This window comes from Lethenteron reissneri, chromosome 69, assembly GCF_015708825.2.
Source record: "Lethenteron reissneri isolate LAM-NWPU_2019-01 chromosome 69, ASM1570882v1, whole genome shotgun sequence".
In the NCBI taxonomy this organism is placed as follows: Eukaryota; Metazoa; Chordata; class Hyperoartia; order Petromyzontiformes; family Petromyzontidae; genus Lethenteron; species Lethenteron reissneri.
The window spans coordinates 6,493,614-6,520,937 of NC_083847.1; the positions used below are offsets into that span (position 1 = coordinate 6,493,614).

General features: G+C 50.1%; 1 protein-coding gene across 6 annotated transcripts; it reads right to left on the reverse strand.

Moving 5' to 3' along the window:
• Positions 1–595: 595 nt before the first annotated feature.
• Positions 596–27,324, reverse strand: LOC133360466 (zinc finger protein 835-like). 6 transcript variants are annotated; one of them, XM_061579193.1, is made up of 8 exons: positions 26,970–27,324; positions 25,165–25,322; positions 21,066–21,112; positions 19,853–19,975; positions 19,575–19,707; positions 18,023–18,112; positions 15,339–15,593; positions 596–10,304 (listed from the first exon to the last, which is right to left on the reverse strand). In XM_061579193.1, the coding sequence occupies exons 3-8, from the start codon at positions 21,090–21,092 to the stop codon at positions 8,392–8,394; spliced, it is 2,541 nt and encodes an 846-aa protein (XP_061435177.1). In that variant the 5' UTR covers positions 21,093–21,112; positions 25,165–25,322; positions 26,970–27,324; the 3' UTR covers positions 596–8,391. The 6 variants fall into 6 exon arrangements, with proteins under 6 accessions (XP_061435177.1, XP_061435176.1, XP_061435179.1 ...); XM_061579192.1 differs by lacking the exon at positions 26,970–27,324 and having other exon boundaries at positions 25,165–26,605; XM_061579195.1 differs by lacking the exons at positions 19,853–19,975; positions 26,970–27,324 and having other exon boundaries at positions 25,165–26,605.

Consider the following 27,324-nt stretch of genomic DNA (forward strand, 5'->3'; position numbering starts at 1 on the left):
CCCTCCCCGTTCGCAGTTCTGAATCCAAATTACACACAATTGGAGGACAACCTACTTGGCAGCACTCGTTAAAAACCATTTACAAAGCTGCTGGAACAATGTCATGCTTTTAGTTCCTTACGCCCAAATCTGCTGACATCCACCATCAGTCAACGATTGACAAGTTATGCACCTCCTGACAGCGTCCGCAGGATTCCTCCTAAAAGCTTACCGGCCCCTCGTAACCCTATTCAATGGTTTATCGAGACTGAAAAGAACGACAAATGGTAACAGCAAAAAAAATATTATTATTCAGTCCAGCACATAGAATCCGTCCAGGTTAATGTGCGACGGGATTCGCTGCCATTTAACCGTCTAGCGCGACAATTCAGGCTGTGTATATACCTAATCTACAATGCGACTACAATAACATTACTTAAACATAGCAGAGCACGTGCAAGCAAAACAATCAGAAAATAACTAAATATTAGGGGTTTTTTGCAAGGGTCTTGTGAAAGTGTCTTTAACGGGTTTTTTCTTCCCCCGACCACAAAATATCCCACACTTGGACCCCAGGTTTATAACATCCAACGTACACACCGGTTACCAAGTGCAATTGATTTTTCGGGCAATTTCATTTTTATTTACCATCGTCGTTCTTAAAAACGGTAAGCCTCCAAGAGGCAGGGGTTTCAAAAAAAGAAAGAACAAACATAGTCGACACGTGCCCAAATCCTCTTCCCCGTCGCATCGCACGGGCGAGTGATAACATTGCAGAGCGACGACGGCCTTCCCCTCCCGCGGTCCAATATTTCTGCAGGATTTCGATGACAAGTTGATGGAAATGTGCCATTGGCCTTTGGTATTTTTTTCTTGGACGGAGGAATGTGGAACAATCATCCACGCCAGAATGGACGGGTACTTTTGTCGACGATTCAAGCGACGTAATGTAATGCTGGGGGGTAATGGGGGTTTTTTTTCGGGTCATCTCTTTTCAATTGCGACACTTCCGAGTTGCCCGTTGAGGCGACGCTCTGCTGCTGGGAGGCATTATTTTGATCTCGAAATGAGGGCCTGGAGGACAGCACTGGGGGAGAGATCTCTCGCTTAAAAGAGATCTCCGGTTGATTACGAAGGGGACGCGGAATCCTAAGACTCGGCGATCTTTCTGAAGCTCGCGCCGCCTGTAAGACTCTGCTCCTCCGGTGGCTTGCCTGGTCGCCAGTTCCCAGTGTCACCACTTTAACAAGGGCAGGGCATTCCACGCTCCAGAATAAGCCTCTCTCCCAGACTCGCCTCCAACCACGCTTGCACGCAAACCGTGCGTCGCTCGCGAACCGTGCATGAACCGTACGTCCCTCGTGACCCGTACGTGAACTGTACATCACACGTGACCTACATGAACCGTACGTCACACGTAGAGGCCGACCTAAACTGAATTTCTGGTTTCGGGTTTGGCCGAAACCGAAGCCAAAACCGAAAGTTAACTACACTTTTGACCAAAACCGAAAGTTTAAATACACTTTCGACTGAGACCGAAACAGAAAGGTATATAACCGAAGTTACCAAACACAAGATTTATGAAATGTTGTGATGCAATGCTACTTTAATTAAAAATAAATCTAGAACTAATCAATCAGAGCCTGCAGTAAGAGTCGCTAAATATAAAATATTTAGGTGTTACTTACTTAGTAATTATATCCAAACAAACGAATTTTGGAGTTAAGAAACAACAGTTTTTCTGCATTCAGCCAGACAGGCTTGCCGTCTGTTGACCGGTCGTATATACATTAGCAGACCATGGTTGCGGCTGTAACCTCGCTCCCAAGCTGCTGCTGATGCTGACGTGTGTGTGTAGGATTGCCTAGTGCCGACTGATAGGCAGAGTGATAAACGTAGCACTAGCTTATATTCTAAAAATAGATCTTCGGTTGACGAATGACGACCGAAAGTGAATATCAGTTTTGGCCGAAACCGAAACCAGACTGAAAGTTAAAAATGTACTTTTGGCCGAAACCGAAAGTACACCGAAAGAGGCCATTTGCCAACTTACGGCGCCGAAACCAAATTTTGGTCAGCCTCTAGTCACACGTGACCCATACATGAACTGCACGTAGCTTATGAACCATACATCAACCGTACGTCACACGTGACCCGTACATTAAGCGTATGTAACACGCAAACCGTACATGAACCGTATGTCACACGCAAACCGTACGTCGCACGTGAACCGTACATGATCCATACAAGAACCGTACGTCGCGCTCTAACGGTACGTCACCGCACAGTTTGAACGAAGTTGGTAAAAAAAACGACTGCAGTTTTTGGCCGAGTTGCAAACTTAAGTATTTACGAATAAATACATTTTATTTTATTAGGTAAGGCCCACTGAGCTGCCATGTAGCTCTCTTTAAGAATCGACCTGGCTATCACTAATGATAACAGCTGTACCAGGTGGCTTATCATCACCGTGTGGAAATTTACAGCATCGGCCAAATAAATGCGTGACGTTCATTGTAAATGCGGAGGGAAAAACCGGAGGACCCGAGAAAAAAAAACACGCGACCATGGGGAGAGACAGAAACTCCAAATATACATCAGGCGTCAAGGGTCGGGATTGAACTCACGACCTCCTACCACACCAGGCGAGGGAGTCAACATCTCCGAGCCACCGCCGCGCGATGGCAGGCTTTGTCGGCGGAGAGGGAGAAAGTCACACGCGGGGGTCTCTTTTAAACAGTTATCCACGTAGGGATAAGGTGCAACTTCTGGCGAGGATTTGACGTACGCACGTACGAACCATTGAACTTCCTTTCGCACCGTATGTAGCCAACCCGCGCTCATCGGTAGGCACGGATTTTTAGTGGGATTTTTTTTTTTTTACCGGGCGACAGAGTCAATGCGTCGCGGCGGTTTAGCGGCGTGCGCCCCCGGGACCCGGAGCCGCAGAACGAGAAGTTTGACTCCTGCCTGAAGGGCCGGATCGGTAATTCCAGAGGCGCGCGAACGGGAGAACCGTTGCGAGGTTAGGAGGAGGAAGTGGGGGGGGGACCTTAAAATACGTGGTGATACCGCCCCGCAGGCGACTCTTCGGTTTGCCTGACGTCCTTGCCAAAAATCCAAACGCTTTGGGGAAAAAAAAAAAGATAAATTTCAACACCGCGTGAAAGCCACAATTATCATCCGGCCGTGTTTTGTTGTTGTTGTCGTTGCCCGGTTAAAATAAAAATACACCGACTTACCAGGAAATGGAAAACAGACCGTGAACACTACACACGCGCTGGCGCGCACGCACATGTATATATAAGACTATTCAAGTCGCGATTACAACTACAGTATAACAGTCCAGCGGACTCTAAGCTTAGCCGTGCTTCAGTCGACCGCACGCGAGTGCTGGTTCACCGTTTCACAACGTGGGGAACTCGTCAACGCAACTCGGCTAAGGTCCTCGCTAGCACCGTCCCTCAACTCTCTCCTACCCCCCCTCGCCACTCTCCCACCCCTCGCCGCTCCCCCCCCTCCTCACTCCCTCATCACTACTCCTCATTCCTCCTCACCACTCCTTACAACTCCTTAATCCCCACCCCTCCCTGCGATCCTACAACTCATTTGTCCTTATAATACTAATATTATTATCCACAAACAATACAGAAAATCCTCACACCAAGCCTCAAAACTTTTTCTCAAGCGGGTTCTGCATTTGGGACGGTTTTGCCCAATTTCCTTTAGCACGTGTCTTGTGTTTTCGCTAAACTAAGCGGCGGCTTTCGACTTCATTTGGGGAAGAAATCCCGAGTAGCCCGGATGAAACTAACCGTGCCATATGGGGAGAACAATGCATAAGAAAAAGCAACAAAAGATCTGCACTGGCCAGGTTCAGGAACGCGCTCTCTGCAGGACCGCTAACCTCTTGACCACGCTGCGGGCCAGTAGGAACGGGCAGCTTCACGCACGCGCGATCCGCCAACCCGCTGCCCATCGAGCGCTGGGACGCACTGGACGTGCCTCCACGCCACCCGGCTCCATGAGTAATGTTCAATCTTGACTAAACCTAGCTTCGTCGAACAGATTTTAACTATAAACCGTTTTTTTATTTTATCAGTTTTTTCAGAGGGTGACCTGGGCCATCGTAAATGATAACAGCTCAACCCGAAGTGGTTTATCGTGGAATTCAAAGCAGCAGCCAAAATCTCTTGAACACATGACGTCGATTCTAAATGTGGATGGGGTGGGGGAAATCCACACGACCACGCGGAGAGAGACACCACAAATATACGGCAGGCATCAGGGTCGGGATCGAACCCACGACCTCCTGCCTACCAGGCGAGGAAGTTAACGTCTCCCCAGCCCGATAATGCCGTCAATCAAGAGTCCACCGAGCGCTTTGTCACTCACTACGATTCCTACTCGTCGTTTTTTTTCCTTTTCTTGTCGCTGCTAAACAACTTCCGCGTCGACCAATATCCAACACTCACGGCTACGCGCACACAATCACCCCCCCCCCCCCCCCCCCACCACGACGCGTATAAACAAAACCCACGGTGAAACACAGGGCAGACGAGTGCCCGGGCGCCACACGACTAAAAACTTCTACCGCAACGGCAGCAAAAAAAAAAGAAACACCCCCTGCCGAGCGATCGCGAAAACCGAAACCGACGCCGCCATCCGAGTCGACTCGCCTTCCCGCATCGTCGCAACTCAGACGGGGGGGGGGGGGTCGGGGGTCACCGTGGTGCTAAGGAGTGGTGGGTGGGGGCCCCGCGGGCCGTGACATCTTTGCGCTCCGTTCACCGACACAGATGCGCCCCCCCCCCCCCCCCCCCCGGGTATCGGCATCCATCACGGCCGCAGGTGCCGAAAAGCCCCAAAACGGTAGCTCCTCGCAAGACAACTTGAGCGGCGGCGGGGCCAACACTGGGGACAATTGTCAGATACCGGGCCTGGGCCTCCCCTAGGTCGACTCGGCCTCAAATGAGTACCCGGTGCGAAATAAACATCGCCACTGGGGAGACGCGGTGCTGGCCACCCACCTCTCTCGTGTGCCGCATAGTCTGTTAAGGCTACACGGGGGATCTTTGTCTTTGTTTCGTCTTCGGTGGTAGCATCCTCTACACAACACCACAGCCACACAAAGCGTGACGAATCGCCACCCCCCCCCCGCCACCCAAAGGCATGGTCCGTAGGTAGAGTCGGAGCTCAAAGCCGGGCAGACAATCGGCTGACCTGGTGATGACGTGGGGGTGGGAGCGGGAGGTTCTCAGTAGCGAAGGAAGCGCTCTCCCCCCCCGTCTGTCCGTCTGCCACGGGTCCGCTAGCGATGTTCTCACAGCTGGATGGGAGAGTTGCGGAGCACAGTCCAGATAACACGTATGTACGTTGAACTTCGTTCGCACCGTACGTAGCGAACCACGCTAATCTGTGGGTCTCCGTGGGCCTCCATGGGTCTCCATGGGTCTGGGGGTCTCCGAGTGTATTCGTTGAACTTCTTTCGCACCGCCGTACGTAACCAACTAAGCTAATCTGTGGGTCTCTGTGAGTCTCCGTGGGTCTCCGTGGGCATCCATGGGTCTCTGTATGGGTCTGGGAGTCTGAGTGTGTACATTGAGCCAAGCGCGTTAATCTGTGGATTTGATAGGACATCTGCCACCGCACCAGTTGGGAATGAGCATTCTGAATGCCACTGAACAGCTGTGGATTTTCTCGCGCCTTTGCCCGTATCCCGATGTCAAACGATAAATTGGCAACAAAACAAGTGTTAAGATGTTAAAACACCAAACTGAAACCTCTTACAAGGAATCACGTCTGCAAAGGAGGTCCCATGATGTAGCGCCAGACTTGTTGGCCTCGACGCGCGCCGACGACAGTTTTTATGGGTACGGCTGTGGGGACAGCAGTCAACAAACACGGCGGTATCGGGGGGGAGGGGGGGGGCAAACCCCGAGACACGTGGGCAAAGTGTCCGCGTATGGGCAGGGTTCCAGGTCAGGCTTTTCCAGGCTTGATTCGCTGGCAGGCCCCGCGACAACGCTTGCCCGCGTGCCGACGGGCCACGTGACGTGACGCAGTCAGGCGGAAGCGGCTCTTGCTTCGTCCCTGCTTTCACCCAACTGGATCTTCATCTCTCGGTCGTCAGCAGCGCCCTCCCCCCCTCGCTTATCTTTCGCTCGTCATCATTGATCGCATTTCTCTTTGAAGACCGAAAGGGGACGGAGGTTTTGTCCACAATTCTGGCTGTCGCCTGATGAGGTTGGTTGTTGATGTAATTACGGGCGAAACATCACGGCTACTCGAATTGTAAATGCTCTGCTGTGGGTTTACTCTCTGACACACAAGCGGTGAGTGCTGAACTAGTAATTAATCAAACCCTTACCACGAACTAACCCCCAAAAAAACCTCCATTATAATTGTATCTCTGCGTGCCTTGATAAGCCACATTCTCTCAGTGAGGCCACTGACAAGAGACTTTTCAGACCACGTCCGGCTTATGGGCTGCCTGGTAAAGAACCCTGCTGCTGCTGCTGCCACCTTTACGTGATCCCCTCTAACCGCCGACCCATTCAAAGAGGTAACAGGCTCACGTTTGGCTCCCGAGCGCGGTGTCAAGGGAAGTCACGCAGCCCTTGATACTGCTATAAATTTCCACACGATGACGATAAGCCAATTTGTTGAGCAATCATTTGTGGTGGCCAGGTCGCTTCTGAAAAATAAGCCAATATAGCTCATTGGGCCTTCACCCGGTGAGATAAAAATAGCGTAGTTTTATTTGTATGTTCTTTTTTACGCAGTTTGTTTACCTTTCCTATACTTTGCACTCGTATCGTCTCTTATTTCACAACGTTTCTTGTTATAACGTTCTGACCCCCGTGCCCGTAGCTGGACATGGGGATAAATCCGATTCTGCTTGTCGTCTCCCCATCGTGAAGTCGTCGCCTACGGCAGCCGTGCCCACGTTCAGGTGCTCTCCAATGTTGTTTGTAAGTCTGGGTTCCGCTCGAGTCGAGGTCACTTGAGGACAACGACCCGCGTTACCGAGCACAGTAGACGGACAAGGGGAGATGCAAGGCAGCCGACGAGATTTGGAACTCCACGCGTCTCTTCAGATGAAATTTGTAGATTTTTTTTCTTCAAGCCCAATCGTCATCATCCGGCCATCTTGCGCGCCGCCGGAAAAGCACGACGCCGTGATGGTGGAGATGACGATTCGACGCCGTATTGGTGGGGACGATGATTCCACAGAGGCGTGGCTTTCCTGTAGCCTCGTCGCCGCCCCAACCAGGTCTAAAGAATCGTGTAATAATAATAACTATGTCTAAAGACTCTACAAAGGAGGGATGGGGGTGGGATTCTGCGCTTAAATTTTTTCGCCAATCCATAATTTTTAAAATATTTAGTTTAAAGTTGTTGCCACGGAAACACACACACGAAGATAACACTCAAATGGTCCACATGGGTGGGGGGTTCGTGCCGGCCACCCTGAAGCCGGTTTTTCACCCCCCGCAATTGAGATTTAGTCGCATCGCCTCCGAACCGATGTCGGGCGAACTGAAATTTGGCCACTGGCTCGACCTTCACCAAATGGAGGGGGCCCCTATTTTCCATGATGATTTGCCGACGGAAAATCGAACTACGGCAGAAACATCGTCTCGGAATTGACCCTCGGCGACTTGAAGACACGGGGGCCCCCGGGCTAACGCGCCTCGGAAGGGTCTCCCCCGTCCCGCACCACCGCGGGTCCCGCGAGACGTCCGCTGCTCTCACGGCGCATGGTCGAGCGAGCGAGCGGCTCACCCTGCTAATTTCTGCCAATGAAGCCCCTCGGTGCAAGCAGCCCGCTGGCTGTGGCCGAGTTGAGTGGAGAATTAACGATTTTACTCTGGGAGGGTGTTGTTGTTGTTGTCTTCGTCGTTGCAAAGCCATCGTCGATCGGGACAAGAACTCGCCGCACGTACCAAGCTGCTGGCACCGACCCTCTTAGCCAATTCATCACCCGCCCAGGGCTTGACCGCGTCTTCTGCACGAAATGCCCTCCCCTTACTCTAAAGTCGTTTTCCTCCCGAAATGTTCCCTGCCGCTGGTGCCCTCAAAAAGCGTAATACCACCCCCTCTCCCCCCCTTCCCTTACTTTGTACAACCGTCTTCAGGCGAAGTCGGACTCGGATGCTCTTGACAAACCCCGAGCCGTTGACCCCCGCACGTGCGCTCGGAATCGCGCGTCCGCCTCGGGTTTACGCAGGAAGCCCGAGATTCAAACCGCAAGATCTCGGACGCGGTCGCCGGCTCGGTCGGCTCTCTCCTTCACCCCCCCCCCCCCCCACCGTCCGTCACCAACTCCGAGGAGCGGCCGCCCAAAGCGAACCGAGAGAGGCGTGGGGTGGCGTGGCGGGCAGCGGGCCCTACGGCCGCCGTGGGGCCTCACGGGCCGCCCACGTAGCCGGCCTCCCTCCAGTGCTTCATCTGGTGCCTCTTGAGGTGGTAGATCTGCGAGAACCTCTTGCCGCAGCTGCCGCAGGCGTGCGGCTTCTCGGCGCCGCCGTGCGTCCCCGCGTGCTTCTTGAGGTGCGACAGGTGCGAGAACGTCTCCCCGCACTCCTCGCACGTGTGCGGCGGCGGTGCTGCCGCCGCCACCGGCGGCGCTGGCGCCGGCTGGCGATCGCCGACGACGCACGAGCGCGCCAGCCGGTGCTTCTTGAGGTTGGAGAGGCAGGAGAAGCCCTCGCCGCAGGCGTCGCACGCGTGCGCCCAGCCGCTGTCGGCGTGCGCCGCCGTGTGCTTGCGCAGCTCCGAGAGGCACGCGAAGCCGCGGCCGCAGTCGACGCAGGCGTGCGGGTGGCGCTCCCCCGGGCGCGCGTACGTGTGCTTCTCCAGGTTGGAGAGGCACGCGAAGCCCTTGCCGCACTCCTCGCAGCGGTGCGGCCGATCTCCGGCGCCGCCGCCGCCGGAGTGCGTGCGCTCGTGCAGCTTCAGGTAGAGCGGCGTCGAGAAGCCCTTGCCGCACACCCCGCACGCGAACGGCCTCTCGTCGCCGCCGCGGCCCGCCGCCCGGCGCCGCTTGGCGCCGCAGGCGTGCGCGAACGGCTTGCCGCACTCGTTGCACGGGCGCGGCCGCTCGCCCGTGTGCAGCTGCTGGTGGGCCTTGAGGTTCATCTTGCGGGCGAAGGCGCGGCCGCAGACGCCGCACGCGTGCGGTTTCTCGGTGGCGTGCGCGCTCAGGTGCTTCTCGTAGCTGGAGAGGCGCGAGAAGCCGCGGCCGCACTGCCCGCACGCGTGCGGCCTCTCGCCCGTGTGCGTCTTCTTGTGGCCGCGAAGGTCGTGGGCACGCGCGAACGCGCAGCCGCACTGGTTGCACACGTGCCGCAGGGGGCCGCGCTCGCACTCCTCGCAGGCGAGCGGCCGCTCGCCCCCGTGCAGGTTCAGGTGCACCTTGAGGCTGGAGAGCTGCGTGAAGCGCTTGCCGCACTCCTCACACTCGTACGGGCGCTCGCCAGTGTGCGTGCGCATGTGCATCTTCTGTGCCGACACGTTGGAGAAAGCCTTGCCGCACTCGAGGCAGGCGAAGGGCCGCTCTCCCGTGTGCGTGCGCCGGTGGTCTTTGAGGCCGTTGGCCTGCGAGAAGCACTTGCCGCAGTCGACGCAGGCGAAGGGCTTCTCGCCCGTGTGCGTGCGCCGGTGGGTCTTCAGGCCCGACATGTTGGTGAAGCACTTGCCGCAGTCCGTGCAGACGAACGGCTTCTCCCCCGTGTGCGTGCGCTCGTGGTTCTTCAGCGTGTTCGCCTGCGAGAAGCTCTTGCCGCACTCGTCGCACACGTACGGACGCTCGCCCGTGTGCGTGCGGAAGTGGATCGTGAGGCTCGACACGGTGGAGAAGGCCTTGGTGCACTCCTTGCAGCCGTAGGGGCGCTCCCCCGTGTGGGTGCGCCGGTGGATCGTGAGGCTGGACATGTGAGCGAAGCCCTTGCCGCAGTCTCCGCACACGTGCGGCTTTTCGCGAGTGGGCGCCACCCCACCCCCCTGCTGCTGCTGCTGCTGCTGCCGACGCTGCCGCTGCTGCTGTTGCGGCTGTTGCCGCTGCTGCTGCTGCTGTTGTTGTTGCCGCTGTTGCCGCAGCGGCTGCTGGCGGACGGGCTGCTGACGAACCGGCTGTTGCCGCAGCGCCTGCTGGCGGACGGGCTGCTGGCGGACGGGTTGCTGGCGGACCGGCTGCTGCCGGACCGGCTGCTGCCTCGGAGGCTGCTGCCTCGGAGGCTGCTCCCGTTTGGGGGTTGTGTCGACGGCGAATGCCTGCGCGTAGGCCCTGGGCGTGGGTGGCGCCTCATCACTCTCATCATCTGCTCGCAATGTCACCACCGCCGCGCACACACACACACACACGCGCGCGCAACCGATGGAAGTTATCCACGCTGTAGGTTTCAGCCACTCAAAAGCTCCACACTCTTACCGACGATCGCAGTTTAGCGGCCAAGTTCTACACTTCGCCCCTTGGCAACGCGGGTGGCAAGATTTTCTCAAGCTTGCCATTCGTCGTGGACAAACCACTCGAACAGCAACAATTTAGTATCTATGTGTAGATGGTACGGTAACGAGTCGGCATGTCATGGTGTCTCCAGGCCAGGGGTCGGCAACCTGCGGGCTCTGGAGCAGCATGCCGTGGGCTCTTCAAGCGACCGCTTCGTGACCATTGTTTATTTAGGAGCGCCACAGTCTCCTATTCACAAGTGTATCACAGCTCATGAAACACAGTAGACTCTCTACTATCCGCGTGCACTTTATCCCATTGCGGATCAACCGCACACACGAGATTTTGACGTAAATTAACAACTCGTAGATTTCCCCTGAATTCCAAATTATGCGTTCATGCTGCCGTTGACGCGAGTCAATATTTCCTGCCATCTACACCCGATACTGCTGCTTGGCTTCCCAGCCGCGGCCGCTGCTGCTGCGGCTTCGGCACGGTGCACCCCGGTCCCAGGTCGTCATCTCCTCCACGGCCGAGTTGACTGAACTGCGGCAATGAGTTATACTCCCCGTGAGTTTTTGACTTACACTCCCACTTGTCAAATATTGGGAATATTAAGACGGCGGCCATACCAACAGCCTTGGGGTCAGGTCGGGGTCAAAGAATTCAACAATCGAGTGAACCGGCTCAACATAGCAATAAACCCGACCATTAATTCTGGGTATATAAGAGTTTAAACCGCTGTCGAGGTTTAAACTCTTAGATACCCAACTCATTACAGAGGTACTCTCATCCACAACTGCGCAGGAATCAAAGGTCTCCTCCGGACAAAATCTCAATTTAATCCTGTCCACATCTGCTAATCCTCATAATCGAGGTTTTTTTGGGTTAGATCGCTGTAAGTATAAATGTTGTCGTAACCCTCCACACCACCTGACACAGCCAGTAAGGTTTGTCACGTAAACAACGCGACAATTAGTTACTACTTCAGCCGGTGTGTTAGAGAGTGAATCCGAAACATTTACAATTTGAATAGTACGACGTTTCGCTGGCAATTACATCCAGCATCATCGGGCGATTTGCCAGAATAGTGAAGCAACCCACCTACTTCCGGTCTTAAATACAGCAAGATGACGTCACCTCACTGGCTGTGTCGGGCAGTGGAGGGTTACGACACAATTATACTTACAGCAATCCAACCCAATATTGGTCGCAAAAGCCGACGTGTTAAACTGCTATTACGTTATCCTTATTAAACATTCGATCCATTAAGAAGTAAAAAAAACGTTGATCATTAATGATTTTCCTGTAGAAGGGGACCACGGGCATTCTCTGGTTCGCTGAAACGTGGCATTCGCCATCAGATATTTCCCCATTTTCTTGAATCGATTCCTCCAAGATAACCGCTTCTTTGAATGTGCGTGGCCCTGCAGGGCGGGGTGGTAGGTGGCGCTACTGCTACTGCGATTGTCAAATCATATTTCATATTCGTGAATATGAAACGTTCCAGCTGCTCCAACCTTTGAGCCGTGTGTATAGTCTAACACCCACCTAAGGCTCATTGTGACTTCATATCGGATTTCACTATGTCCACCTCTCCCGGTAATAATTGTTGGCGATTTCAATGTCCATATAGACAACCCTAAAGATCCTTCTTTATCAGGATTTCTGTCCATTCTTGGTACCCTTGGACTAACTCAATCTATTTATTCTCCTACTCGTCCAAAAGGCAATATATCTTAGATCTGGTAATGTCGAACAACATTGAAATGACGGTTTCCTCAATCTCCCCTGTGAATTACAGTGACCACTATACTTACACCTCGTGCTCTCTTTTAGCCCCGCCCCGCCCCCTCCCAATACGTTCCATTCATTGACTACCACATTCTGATAAGCTCCCCCCCTCTGCTCCCCCTTAACTTGTATTTAAGAACTTGCATCTTGGAATCCCTGCCTCACTTAATACAGCAAATCTGGCTGTGACGGTCCCACCTGATGACGGAGACTTGTGTTGCCTCCGAAACGTTGTGATTTTTATTATTTTATTTTTATTAATTTTTATTTCATTTTTTACCTACGTGACTTTACCGAAAAAACTAAGAGTATGAATCCTTGCAGTCACGAAAGCTTCAAATCTAGAATTACAGTGACCACCACCACATTAATTTCTCTGTCTGCCTTCCAAATCCTCCTCCTGATATCACCACCTTTTCTTATCGGTCCTACAAAAATATCTCACCTGCTCTACTCTTTGCACATTCTTGATAAAGATCCAACTTTCCTTACTCCTGATGTACCTTCTGTAAACCACCATAATCAAACAATATCAGAAATAGTTAACAATCTTGCTCCTATCAAAACTATTTCTTCGACTCGATCTTCGTTTTTGGGTTAGATCGCGTAAATATAAATGTGTCGTTAAACCCTCCACCACTCAACACAGCCAATTAGTAAGGTTTGTCACGTAAATAGAACATAGCAATTCGTTACTAGTACAGTAGAGTAAATCAACAACATTTACAACCAAAGTACGGTCGCGAAAGCCTACATGTTAAACCAATCATGGAAATAATAATCTTCTTCAGCATAACTGCTTTGATCAGGTTTAATCAGGTTTTTAGAAAGATCACTCAACTGAAACCGCTTTACTTCTTGTTTCTAACGATCTTCTCTTATCCACTGACTCTGGAACTTTCTCACCTGGTTCTCTCCTGGATTTATCTTCTGCATTTGACACTGTCGATCATTCAATTATTCTCGAGCACCTCCACAGCCACGTCGGCTGCTCTGATGCCGCCTTTCTAACTTGGTTTTCTTCTTAACTCTCTTGACCGGGTGCATCATGTCGTGATAAACGGCATCTCTTCCTCTCAAAAACCTCTGCTTTGTGGTGTTCCACAAGGGTCTATTCTAGGTCTCTTCTATTCACTACACCTTCTTCATTTAGCCAACCTCATCTCAAGTTTCTGTGCAGACGATACACAGATTTAGATCAGTTTCAATCAATGTGATATAAACCCAAATTCCACTCTGTCTTCCTGTCTAAACTGCAGTTTCTGACCGGCTCGCGGCAAATTATCTTCAAATAATTTACGCTAAAACTGAAGTTCTCTTAGTTGGGGAAAAAATCACTTACCTCCAGGCATTGTCAATCCACTATGTCTGCTTGACTCTGACATTCATATCAGTCAACAGGCACGGAATCTTGGCTTCTTTCACCACTCTAACCTCTCCTTTTCTTCTCACATTTCCCTCATGTGCAAGACTGCTTATTTCCATCTGCGTAACATTTCTCGTACCTGTAACTGCCTCTCCGATACGGCTGCAGAAACAATAGTTCATGCATTTGTTACCTCCAGGATTGCAATTCTCTGCTACACGGTCTTCCCTTGTCTCTCATCTCACCGTGTAGAATGTGCAGAACGCAGCTGCAGGGAGGGGTACTGACTCATACCCGTAAGCGTCATCACATTACGCCCATCTTACAATCCCCTCCACCGGCTACACATTCAGTCTAAAGTCACTTTCAAGATTGCACTTGCTGGGTTTTTTTTTAAGTTCATGGGCTAGCCACCTGCCTATCTCTCTCCTCTCATTTCAGTTTATTTCCCACCTCGCGTACTCCGCTCTGCTTCACTCGAGGTTTGCAGTCCACCCCAAGAGTTTTACGCGAATGGATTGGTGGACGAGCGTTCACATGTCGCAGCCCCCAACAGTCTGGAGCACTCTCCCGCTACACATCCGACAAATCCAATCAATTAAGTTATTCAAATCGGAATTAAAGGCATACGCTGGAAAATGGCCATTTATGTTACAGTCCAACTGGCTCATAACTTTTTGGCCACTCCACAACCCCTAAAGTGAAGGTTCTCCTAAATCCGGCAAAATGTTGGGATTGTGGTCTGGGGAGACCAAACAGATTCATTCAATTTAATTTCTCTGCGATCATCGTTTTTGTTCACGTATTAATCTTTAAGTTTTTTTATTTGCCAAGCAATGGAGGTTCTGTTTTTGTATCATCTGCGTAAGGGACCGGCTCATTGATGTGCAGCGTTGTGGGATGCAATCGCATGAATGACGCTCTATAAAATGAATTTAATATTATTCTTGGAAATGCTTAATGCGAGTCACGCGGTGCTTAAACCGAACAAATACGTTGCTCCGGTTAATCTGAAATCCGCGTGATCGCCCCTACAGCACAGTAGTTGCCGTATCTCTATGACGGTGGGTGGCGGAGTTTTATTGATGTTGATTGGCTGTGACTCTGCTGCTGTCATCCACTTAGTGGGCTGAGTCTTCTGCTGGGCGGGAGCAAGGGAAGTTATCACCGAGCACGCGCATCGTCGATCGGTCAATTGTTTACTACAAACATTTATTTTGCCCATTAACAATTAAAATTTTCTTAACTTAAACGTAATTTATACCTACATTAGTGATTTTTGGCATAGAAGTCCGCGGAAAATGGTTATATTTTTGGGATCATCCGCGATTTTGCATTATCTGCGGCCGTGCTCCCCATCATAATCGAGAGTTCTACTGTATAGAGGTTTTTTTTTGTTGTTACAGAATTCAGAATAAAATGGCTCCTATTGTCAGCACGGTTGCCAACCACTGACTGCAGACAATCGCCTGACGGAACCGTCTCTGGACGAGGACGGGGGGGGGGGGTCCACTCAAGACCACAACAAACGCGATCACGCTACAATTAACCCCTTTGACACGTACGCGGTTAACTGGCAGGGACGATTACAAGGGTGGCGACAAAAACCAACGAGTAGTCGTGTCCCCCAAGCGAAGACGGCAAGCACCACAATTTCGGTCGACGGCTTCGCCAGAATGTCGCCGAGCCGAATTGCCTCGCACGTGCCGGGAGGGACAGGGGCAGTAGGGGGACCGATACACTCACCCTCACTGCTGCTTTCCTCCTCCTCCTCTTCCTCCCCTTCCTCTTCCTCCTCATCATCAACGTCATCTTCCAGCCCGTCTTCCTCGTCTTCATCTTCGTCGTCGTCGTCATCGTCGTCGTCGTCATCATCGTCATCCTCTTCCTCCTCCTCCTTGTCCCAGCCGTGAGGCACGGGTCGCCCGCCGTGGGAGTTCATCACGCTCTCGGGGTGCGCCCCGTAGTCGTTGTCATCGTAGCTGCCATCCATGTCTGAAACTGGGATTCGGGATTGGGGGGAGACACGATTACCTCGAGCCCCCCTTTTGGAACCCGCGCGCTTGACCTTTGACAACCTCCCTGCCCCTCCGACGAAGCTCGGAGAGCTGGATGGAGTTTAAGAGAACTCGCAAACAAACACGGCCTCGTTGTGAAAGACGACGACGCAGAAGATCCCCTGGGGTTTGATCTTCCACGAAGCTGCTCATGGTCCCCACCCCCTAAACCACATCAGCTACTGCACAAACTACGGCAGCAGCAAGATGCGGATAGCTGATGATGCACAAATGGAAAATTAAAAACTCATCCAGAACCGACTGTGCAACTTATAACGTATAGTGGCAGAAAAGTACAGAAACCATGATTTGTTTGCTTAACTTGTGTGTCTGTATGTATGTTGAAATTCGTTCGCACCGTACGTAGCCAACCATGCTAATCGGAGGTGCAGGGGAAGGACAACAAACTAAACAAGCAGTTCTAAAGAAATTAATTTCAAATTTAGTATAGTGGTATAGTGTATAGTAATCTAGTGTATCATAGTGTAGTGTTTTGTAGTGTAATTTATCGAAGTGTCCAGGCAGTCCTCGACTTACGCACACCCGTACTTACAAACACCCGCACTTACGAACCAGCTTCCATAAAATATTTTTAAAATGTACATCGACTTAAAATGCAAACTCGCAATTGCAAACTGAACCGCGGAATTATTTTGTACAGAGGAGCGATCCTCCAGAAGTATAGTGTATCGTAGTGTATTGTATATTGTAGTGTATAGTGTAGCGTGTGCATGCTGAACTTCTTTCGCACCGTACGTAGCTAACCGTACTAATCGGAGCGATGCATTTGCGTGCCTTTGCATTCCACCCTCAAGTTGGCTCCCGTCTTCACGAATATTAAATGCCATTTGGCCTCGGGCGGTTTTACGAAGGAGGAGGATCGCTCCCTCCTGCACATAGGACCAGTCAACCAACCGGCGTGTGACATTCTGGGGGCTCGTCCGGGACGATCGTAACAGAGGAAATTCACGCAGCAGCAGATCCGTCTTCCATGGGATACCGAAAATGTCTGCGTATCCTGTCATCTCTTAATGTGCAGATGTCCTTCTGCTGCCTATGCCGCGTAACGATTGCAGAAAGTCTGTGGGTTACCTCGTCGATAAAAACCTGGCTGAACATTACCCGCCATACCTCAAGCATTACACTGTGACCCAAGGGGGTCCCACAGCGGGGGACAGGATGTATGAATACTGATTGGGATCACGAGGGGAGAGGTTGTCACCCACCACCCATAATGCTGCGTGTATGTTGTATCAATTACCCCCTATACCCGCACTCCCCTTAGAATGTTGGTTATCTCTTCCCCGACCCCCTCTTCCCTCCCCCCCCGGATATAAGCAATTTAGTATCTTACCAGGTAATGCCCACTGAGCTGTTTAGCTCTTTTACAAAAGGGACCTAACCATCACAAATGATAGCTCAATAAAGTGGCTTATCATCGCATATACTCTAAACGTGTGCCGTTGATTCTAAATGTAGAGGGGAAAACCAGAGGACTCGGAGAAAAATCCACGCAATCACAGAGAGCGAGAGAGACGCAATCTCCAAATATACAGTAGCAGGCATCATCAGGGTCGGGGTTTAATCGACGTCCTCCTGTATACCAGGCAAGATAAATATGTACATGTGTCGTTAAATGAGCCACAGCCGATTAGTAAAGGTTTGTCACGTAAACAGAACATGCCAATTCATTATGGATATTGGTCGCGAAAGCCGACGTGTTAAACTGACATCTTCCTAGCCACCCATCTCACTCCCCCCCCACACCGACGGAAGATCCCCACCAGGTTTGGCGCATCGACCCTCCAACCCCAACCTGAACGTGGCTTTGATACTCCCATAGCCCCTCCCCCGACCCCCGCGGTTTTCTGTCCCCCCACCCCCCCCCCCTGCCAGAATACCATCGGCATGTTGTACCGGGCTCATGTTCTTACAACAATTAAAAACATTAAAAACACAATGCAATGATTGGGGCTCACGGGGAAGTTCAAACGAGCAGAAAGACAAGACCCCCCCATAATACGTAATACAAAGATCCCCCCCTTGTGTAGCTTTATCAGACTGTTGGGGCAAGTGCTGTTAGCGAGCACCTATGAAGGCCGACACGGCACACAAGGGGGTGGGGGTGGCCAGCACCACACCCCCAGTGGCAATGTTTTTAAACACCGCACCAGGTACTCATTTGAGGCCGAGTCAACCTTGGGGAGGTCAATGACCAATTTAGATCATCGTCGCTGGAGTTGGCCATGAGTGGGAATCGAACTCGCGTTACCGGGATCGTAGCGCACCACACTACCGCTCCCTCACAAATTAACAAACACAGAGTACCACACACAGACAGACAGACGCAGGTAAACACACACAGACCCTCACCCGAGGTGTCGCTTTCTTCCATCACAGCGACCGCTCGCTGCCGTCCACGGCTGGCGTTCTGCTGCATGTACATTTGGTTCATGGCCATTTCTGAAAAAAAGACAAATGGGAATCCAGTTTTTTATATGTAAGTAGGAGTAGGGATTTCACGCAAAATATTATCCAGTTTTTTTTTTTAATTAAATAGCGTAAATATGTATCGCTAATCCCGCCTCCACCACCACCTGAAGCTTAGTAAGGTTGAGTCATATAAACAAAACGTGCAAATTAGTTACTAGTACAGCACTAACCGGCTGTGTGTTAGAGAGTAAACCCACCACAACATTTACAATTCAAGTACCGTGACGTTTCGCTGGCGATTACAACCAGCTAAATCATCTAGATTGATCTTCTTGGTTCTTTCGGTAAAGTCACGTAGAAGGGAAATAATAAAAATAAAACATAATAAAATAAAATTCTCACGACGTTTCGGCCACAACGCAAGCAGCCGTCCTCAGGTGAAGAACAGGGCTGTCGGAAAGACAGCGTCCCAATGGACGCTGTCTGTGAAGAACAGGGCTGTCTTTCCGACAGCCCTGTTCTTCACCTGAGGACGGCTGCTTGCGTTGTGGCCGAAAATGTCGTGAGAATTTTATATTATGTTTTATATTTATTATTTTATTATTTCCCTTCTACGTGACTTTACCGGAAGAACCAAGAAGATGAATCCCTGCAGTAACGAAAGCTTTAAATCGAAACATCTAGATTGAGTTTGTCAATTGAGATTTTTTTAAAGTGCATAGCTACAGTGGCTTCCTAATATCAGAAGAAAGAACGTACCTTCATTGCACAATCGATTAATCATTGCATTGATACTATGAATTATGGCGATTATGATGACGTGGTGTAATGTATGTGTATTGTATGTTAAACTCCTTTCACACCGTACGTAGCCAACCGTGCTAATTGGAGGTGCGTGCACAGCCCCAAAGGCCAGATGGCCAACAACAAACACCTTTGAAGGTGCAATAGATACGATCCATAATCAAGGTTTTGTTGGGTTCGATCGCGTGAATATAAATGTGTCGTTTAACTCGCCACCACCCGACACAGCCAATCAGCAAAGTTTAGTGACATAAACAAAACCAGGCCAATTCGCTACTAGTTCAGCACACACCCGGCTGCGTGTTGGAGAGTAAACCCACCGGAACTACAATTCGAGTAGCCGCGACGTTTCGCTGGTTGACGAAGCTGGTTGTAATCACCAGATAAAGCTGTCGCGCTAATTCCAGGTGCGGGGCACAGGGCCAAAGGCCCCAAAAGGCCAGGTGGGCCAACAATCAACACCGCTGTTGAAAGGTGCAACGGACACGAGCTAACAGTTCAATTGAACTGCGAAAGGTTGCTAAGAACCTGGGGGAAAGGGAGGAAAAAAGCAGAATCTTTTGACTCGCAGAGCGGTAGTTGTGAAGACGCCGAATAAGATCCTGCCACGTTACATGGTGCCGTGTTGGATTTTGGCATTTCAAGAGCAGCGGGTTAGGCTCAAGTGTAACGTGCGAAGCGAACGCACCGGCACCGATGTCGTCATACGTGAGGCCCAGGCTTGAGTGCGGCTCGTAGCGAACTCTCTCCTCGGATCTTTTCTTCTTCTTGTGCGACCTCTTGGGGCCGTACGCCAACTTGGACATCCCCACGTCCATTGTCTGCACAAAGGGCACGAAAAGAACGGGTTTCACGTTCTGGGCACCGGAGATAATTTTGTTTACCCATGAGAGCCTGAAACTCTAGACTCTGTTCGTAATAAAGGTGTGTTTTATTATATTTTCACGGTGGTGTGATGTTATTTACCTCGCCTGGTATGCAGGACGTCGGGGGTTTGATCCCGACTGATGTTTGCTGTATATTTGGAGTTTGCAAGTCTCTTTCCCAATGCTTGTGGTGCATTTTTTCTCCGGGTCCTTCGGTTTTTCCCTCCACATTTAGAAAAATGTGTTAAGATAATTTTGCGGCTAGAAATGCCCACTTGATAAGCCATTTGTGGCCAGGTCACTTCTAAAAAAGACTCGTACAGCTCAGTGGGCTCTACCTGGTAAGATATAAAAAAAATGGTTTAGTTTTATTTGTATTTTAAGCGATTTGTTTACCTTTTCTATACTTTGCACTCCTATTGTATTGTTTGTTGTAACGCTCTGACCCCGTGCCCCTAACTGGACATCTGTGGACAAAGAGCTTTATAGCTAATCGGATTCCTCCAGCATAAGCAGTATATAGACGATGCCTCTTTCTTTCTTTCTTATACAGGTAGTCCCCGAGTTACGATGGTCCGACTTACGATATTTACATCTTACGATGGCGATATGACAAAATTGTTAAATATTTTACATTTCGCGCGGCAGGCAAACGCAGCAGTGTACGAGGTACGATACTGTACTTTATCATCGCCATCCTCCTCTTCCGGCAACTAAGTTAATGTAGCCATCATCAACCTAACATCGTTCAAGACAAAATCTTGGTGAGTAGAATACAATGATACGTTACGATACGTTCAATGCATGTATGATACGTAGCTTTAGCGATTTCATTTTAGGGTTACCATGATACGATACATACATTCAATGCATGTTAAAAGTTTTCATAGCAGATAGGATTGTTTCCTAAAAAAACTTTCTATTAAATTGCAGTTCATATAGGTAGGCTAAGAATTTACCTTGTTTTTTACTTTAAATTTTACTGTGCAATAGAGTATTGTAATTAATAAATACATACAGTATATAGTTTATACAGTACGGTACTGTAAATTGCTCTGTTTTGCTAAATTATCACCATTCTTTAAGACTCCTGGGCAGGCTAGGCCATCTTCGACTTACGATATTTTCGACTTACGATGGGGTCGTCGTAACGCATCTCCATCGTAAGTAGAGGACTACCTGTATTCAATAACGGCCGATAACACCCGATTTGAATAATCGCCGACCGGTCATCCGCTTGCCGAAGAGAGAAATATTGTTCACGATTATTATTTGGATATAGAACAGAAAAATGCGTAGGCCAACGAGCAAACCTGGTTGAGGAAAGGTTTCTCTACCATCGACCCTTTCAAATCGGATTCTGGAACGGAATGACAAATGAATAGCAAATACGATTAGGGCCAAAAGCCTTTGTAAACAATGGAAATATATTTGAACAAGCAACATTCTAAAAACCGCGGTCCTATAAAGTGTACACATGCTGGTTGCATAAAGGCTACGTGTCTACTACACAAAAAGATCGCCCGTATAGCCTGAACAGACAAGTGCTAAATTTCGATTTAAAGCTTTCGTGACTTCAGGGATTCATCTTCTTGGTTCTTTCGGTAAAGTCACGTAGAAGGGAAATAATAAAATAATAAAACATAATAAAATACAATTTTCACGACGTTTCGGCCATAACGCAAGCAGCCGTCCTCAGGTGAAGATCAGGTCTGTCGGAAAGACAGCGTCATTCAGACGGAAAGACAGCGTCTGAATGACCTGTTTCTTCACCTGAGGACGGCTGCTTGCGTTGTGGCCGAAACGTCGTGAGAATTGTATTTGATTATGTTTTAATTTTATTATTTTATTATTTCCCTTCTACGTGACTTTACAAAAGAACCAAGAAGACAGACAAGTGCTATTAGCGAGTAGCACCTACGAAAGGCGGCACGGCACACGAGGGGGTGGGTGGCCAACACCACGCCCGGCCGCCTTTGTCTCCTTCGTGGCGATGTTTACACACCGCACCAGATACTCATTTTGAGGCAAGTCGCCCTAGGGGAGGAGGCCCAGGTGAGGTTCAGATAATCGTCACTGGTGTTGGCCGTGAGCAAGAATCAAACTCGGGCCACCAGGTTCGTAGCATGGCGCATTAACCGCTACACTACCGCTCCCCACTACTACACACACACACGCGCATCACGTACAGAATATAAACTCAACTATTTTTTATTTCACCAGGTAAGGCCCACTTTTTCAGAGGCGACCTGGCCACAAATGGATGGCTGGACCGAGTGGCTTATCGCGTGAAAATGTATTGCGGCCAAATAATCGATTTGCACGTTGATTCTAAATGTGGAGGGACAATAGCAGAGGGATGATCCGGAGAAAAATGCACACGACCACGGGGAGAACATGCACCGGTGAACCAAGTAATTTGCCTCCCGTGGGGGGGTGTGATGCTAAAGGCCGACAGCAAGCAAAGGAGAAAGCCAGCTGCAGGTAACAAGACCACTCACCCTATACAAATCGCACGTGTTATTTATATGGTACAGAAATTGTCCGGTTGTCGAGCTGGCACATGGCAGTTGTGTGCACAAAGGAGTCAACACATAGCAATTGAAAATTATAAAACAAATAGGCTTTAACCCTTTTCTGGCAATAAAACAGGTGGTGAAGATTCTAGATTTGAAGCTTTCGTGACTGCAAGGATTCATATTCTTGGGTTTTTTCGGTAAAGTCACGTAGGTAAAAATAAAACAAAATGGTTAAGATGTTCAAACACCAAATAGATACCTTTAACAAGGCAACAAACTAAACTATTATTTCTTCTAACAGGTAAGGCTCACTGAGTTGGTATTCGGACCATTTTTCAAAAGCGACTTTACCAACACGAATGACGGCTCAACGAAGTGGGATTATGAGCACAAAGACAATGCCACAAATATCAAAGGATGACTATCTCGGTTCGAGCGGTTATAGATTTTAGAAATAAATAAACCTATTCCCTTATTGTGTCATCATTTTGATACGGTATTGGGAAAGAAAATGGGATCCCCATAAGATACCAATTCACAGGTAACAAAAAATAATTGATAAGTTTTATGAAGGCAACGTTTCGGGTAAAGGGCTCTAACTTTGTCGCTGTTACAATGCACAACTATAGAGATAATGGATTAAAGGAGACCACACGTATAATCATAAGCGGGGGGTCAGAGCGACAATTGTAACACGATAACAATTCGTGATAATAGTTCACGGCAACAGATCGTGCGTCTTTGAAAACGATTCTCATCATGCCTCCTTCATCGCCACATTCCCCCTCATCCCTTCTTCATTCCTTCCCTTTCTTCCTTCACCTCCCCGCTCCATCCATTCTTCATTCCTTTCTTCCTTCACCTCCCCGCTCCATCCATTATTCATTCCTTTCTTCTTTCACCTCCCCGCTCCATCCCTTCTTCATTCATTCCTTTTCTTCCTTCACCTCCCCGCTCCATCCATTATTCATTCCTTTCTTCCTTCACCTCACAGCTCCATCCCTTTCTTCATTCCTTCCCTATTTCCTTCCTTTCCCTATTTCCTTCCTTCACCTCCCCGCTCCATCCATTCCTCATTCCTTCACCTCCAGGCTTCATCCCTTCTTCATTCTTCCCCTTTCTTCCTTTCCCTCCTTCCCCTTCTTCCTTCACCTCACCGCTCCATCTATTACCCTCATCCCTTCTTCATTCCTTTCCCTTCTTCACCTCCCCGCTCTATTACTTCATTCCTTACCTTTCTTCCTTCACCTCCCCGCTCCATCCCTTCTTCATTCCTTCCTTTCCCTCCTTCCCTTTCTTCCTTCACCTCATCGCTCCATCCATTACCCTCATCCCGTCTTCATTCCTTCCCATACTTCCTTCACCTCCTCGCTCTATCCCTTCTTCATTCCTTTCTTCCTTCACCTCCCCGCTCCATCCCTTCATTCTTTTCTTCCTTCACCTCACCACTCCATCCCTTCTTCATTCCTTCCCATACTTCCTTCACCTCCTCGCTCCATCCCTTCTTCATTCCTTTCCATTCTTCACCTCCCCGCTCTATTACTTCATTATTTCCCTTTCTTCCTTCACCTCCTCGCTCCATCCCTTCTTCATTCCTTTCTTCCTTCACCTCCTCGCTCCATCCCTTCTTCATTCATTCCCTTTCTTCCTTCACCTCACCACTCCATCTCTTCATTCCTACCCCTCCCTTCTTCATTCATCCCTTCTTCATTCCTTCACCTCCCCGCTCCATCCCTTCTTCATTCCTTTCTTCCTTCACCTCCAGGCCGCTCCATCATCCATTATCCCCCCTGCCCCTTCTTCTTCCCGCCAATAAAAATGTCACAACAGAGGCGGTAATAAAATCCCCTCAGAACACGCAAAAAACAAAACAAAAACCCCCGCACTTAGCAAACGTTAACAGCTTCGACGCAAACACTAAAACAACAAACATTAACGGCGATAACGCGAACAATAAAACAACAATTAACAGGCTCGCACACACGCAAACTCAACGTCGGTATCGGCGAACGAAAATTACCGCAACAGATTTGTGTTGTGGTGGTTGGTGGCTGCTGCTGTGCGTTGTTGTTGTTGGTTGTTGTTGGTGGTTGTTGTGGTTCTTGTGGTGGTTGTTGTGGTTGTTGTGGTTGTGGTGGTTGTTGTTGTTGGTGGTGGTGCGGGTTGAGAACAACAACAGAAGACACGGAGCGCGGTCAGTCGCAAGCCGTGGCGTTTGTTGTTGTTTGGTGGTGATTGTTGTTGGTAGTGGTGGTTGTGGTTGGTAGTGGTTGTGGTTGTTGTTGGTAGTGGTGGTTGTGGTTGTTGTTGGTGGTGGTTGTGGTTGTTGTTGGTGTGCGTGTTGAGAACAACAACAGACCCGGAGCGCGGTGGCGGTCAGTCGCAAGCCTTGGTGTTTGGTGGTGGTGGTAGTGGTGGTTGTTGTGGTGGTTGTTGTGGTAGTGGTGGTTGTGGTTGGTAGTGGTGGTTGTTGTTGTTGGTTGGTAGTGGTGGTTGTTATTGTTGGTGGTTGTTGTTGGTGGTGGTTGTTGTGGTTGGTAGTGGTGGTTATTGTGGTTGGTAGTGGTGGTGGTTGTTGTTGGTGGTGGTTGGTGGTTGTTGTTGGTGGTTGTTGTGGTTGGTAATGGTGGTTGTTGTTGGTGGTTGTTGTGGTTGGTAATGGTGGTTGTTGTTGGTGGTTGTTGTGGTTGGTGGTGGTTGTTGTTGGTGGTTGTTGTGGTTGGTGGTGGTTGTTGTTGGTGGTTGTTGTTGTTGGTGGTTGTTGTTGTTGGTGGTTGTTGTTGTTGTTGGTGGTGGTGGTTGTTGTTGGTGGTGGTGGTGGTTGTTGTTGGTGGTGGTTGTGGTTGGTAGTGGTTGTTGTTGTTGTTGGTGGTGCGGGTTGAGAACAACAGACCCGGAGCGCGGTGGAGGTGGTGGCGAGTCGCAGGCCTTGGTGCTTGGTGGTTGTTGTTGTTGTTGGTTGTTGTTGTTGGTGGTGGTTGTTAGGGTAGGGAAACGTGAACTACACGAGGGTGGTGGTGGTGGTGATGGCCGTCAGGACGCGACAATGGCCTAGAGAGAGAGAGTTGGAGGAGGAGGAGACAGGGAGAGTGATGGGGGGGGGTCAGGCGGACGCGAACCTCGCCATGGATGGAGACACACAGAGAGACACACAGAGAGACACACAGAGAGAGACACAGAGACACACAGAGAGAGACACAGAGACACACAGAGAGAGACAGACAGACACACAGACAGAGACAGACAGACACACAGACAGAGACAGTGATACACAGAGAGACAGAGAGAGACACAGATACACAGAGAGACAGAGAGAGAGACACAGAGAGACACAGACAGAGACACAGACAGAGACACACAGAGAGACACAGACAGAGAGACACACAGAGAGACAGAGACACACAGAGACACAGAGAGACACACAGACAGAGAGACACACAGACAGAGAGACACACAGACAGAGAGACACACAGACAGAGAGAGACACAGAGAGACAGACACACAGAGACCCAGACAGACACAAACACAGAGACACACACGAGAGAGATACACAAACACAGAGAGACACACACAGAGACACGAGCTCGCGGCAGACAAAACGCAACAACAGGCGATGATGGTGATGGTTGTTAGTGGTGATGGTGGTGGTGATGGTTGTTAGTGGTGATGGTGGTGGTGATGGTTGTTAGTGGTGATGGTTGTTAGTGGTGATGGTGGTGGTGATGGTTGTTAGTGGTGATGGTGGTGGTGATGGTTGTTAGTGGTGATGGTGGTGGTGATGGTTGTTAGTGGTGATGGTTGTTAGTGGTGATGGTTGTTAGTGGTGATGGTGGTGGTGATGGTTGTTAGTGGTGATGGTGGTGGTGATGGTTGTTAGTGGTGATGGTGGTGGTGATGATTGTTAGTGGTGATGGTTGTTAGTGGTGATGGTTGTTAGTGGTGATGGTGGTGGTGATGGTTGTTAGTGGTGATGGTGGTGGTGATGATTGTTAGTGGTGATGGTGGTGGTGATGGTTGTTAGTGGTGATGGTGGTGGTGATGATTGTTAGTGGTGATGGTGGTGGTGATGGTTGTTAGTGGTGATGGTGGTGGTGATGGTTGTTAGTGGTGATGGTGGTGGTGATGGTTGTTAGTGGTGATGGTGGTGGTGATGGTTGTTAGTGGTGATGGTGGTGGTGATGGTTGTTAGTGGTGATGGTGGTGGTGATGGTTGTTAGTGGTGATGGTGGTGGTGATGGTTGTTAGTGGTGATGGTGGTGGTGATGGTTGTTAGTGGTGATGGTGGTGGTGATGATTGTTAGTGGTGATGGTTGTTAGTGGTGATGGTTGTTAGTGGTGATGGTGGTGGTGATGGTTGTTAGTGGTGATGGTGGTGGTGATGGTTGTTAGTGGTGATGGTTGTTAGTGGTGATGGTGGTGTGATGGTTGTTAGTGGTGATGGTGGTGGTGATGGTTGTTAGTGGTGATGGTGGTGGTGATGGTTGTTAGTGGTGGTGATGGTTGTTAGTGGTGATGGTTGTTAGTGGTGATGATTGTTAGTGGTGATGGTGGTGGTGATGGTTGTTAGTGGTGATGGTGGTGGTGATGGTTGTTAGTGGTGATGGTTGTTAGTGGTGATGGTTGTTAGTGGTGATGGTTGTTAGTGGTGATGGTTGTTAGTGGTGATGGTGGTGGTGATGGAGGAGGAGGAATAAGCACCGGGAGGTGGCACAGAAGCGCGGGAGGAGGAGGACGACGAGGGGAGGGAGGGAGGACGAGAGGGACGAGGCGAGAGGAGGAGGCGAGGAGGAGGAGGGGATGAGGAGGGGAGGGAGGAGAGGGACGAGACGAGACGGAGGAGAGGAGGAGCAGGCCGAGAGGTGGAGGAGGGAGGACGAGGCGAGAGGGATGAGGAGTAAGGGAGGAGGAGGAGGTGGGGAGGGAGGAGAGGGACGAGGCGAGATGAGGAGGAGGAGGAGAAGGGGAGGAGGAGGGAGCAGGCCGAGAGGTGATGAGGAGGGAGGAGGGAGGAGGAGGCGAGAGGGATGAGGAGGAGGGAGGGAGGAGGACGAGG

Excerpts from the sequence above, each read along its gene's own strand:
- LOC133360466 (XM_061579193.1), bottom strand. The coding sequence starts at position 21,092 with ATGGTAGAGAAACCTTTCCTCAACCAG. Across the intron at positions 19,976-21,065 it reads AGAAACCTTTCCTCAACCAG|GGAAAAACCGAAGGACCCGG; the intron begins GTTTGCTCGTTG and ends CTAAATGTGGAG. Across the intron at positions 19,708-19,852 it reads CGTCCTGCATACCAGGCGAG|ACAATGGACGTGGGGATGTC; the intron begins GTAAATAACATC and ends CCCTTTGTGCAG.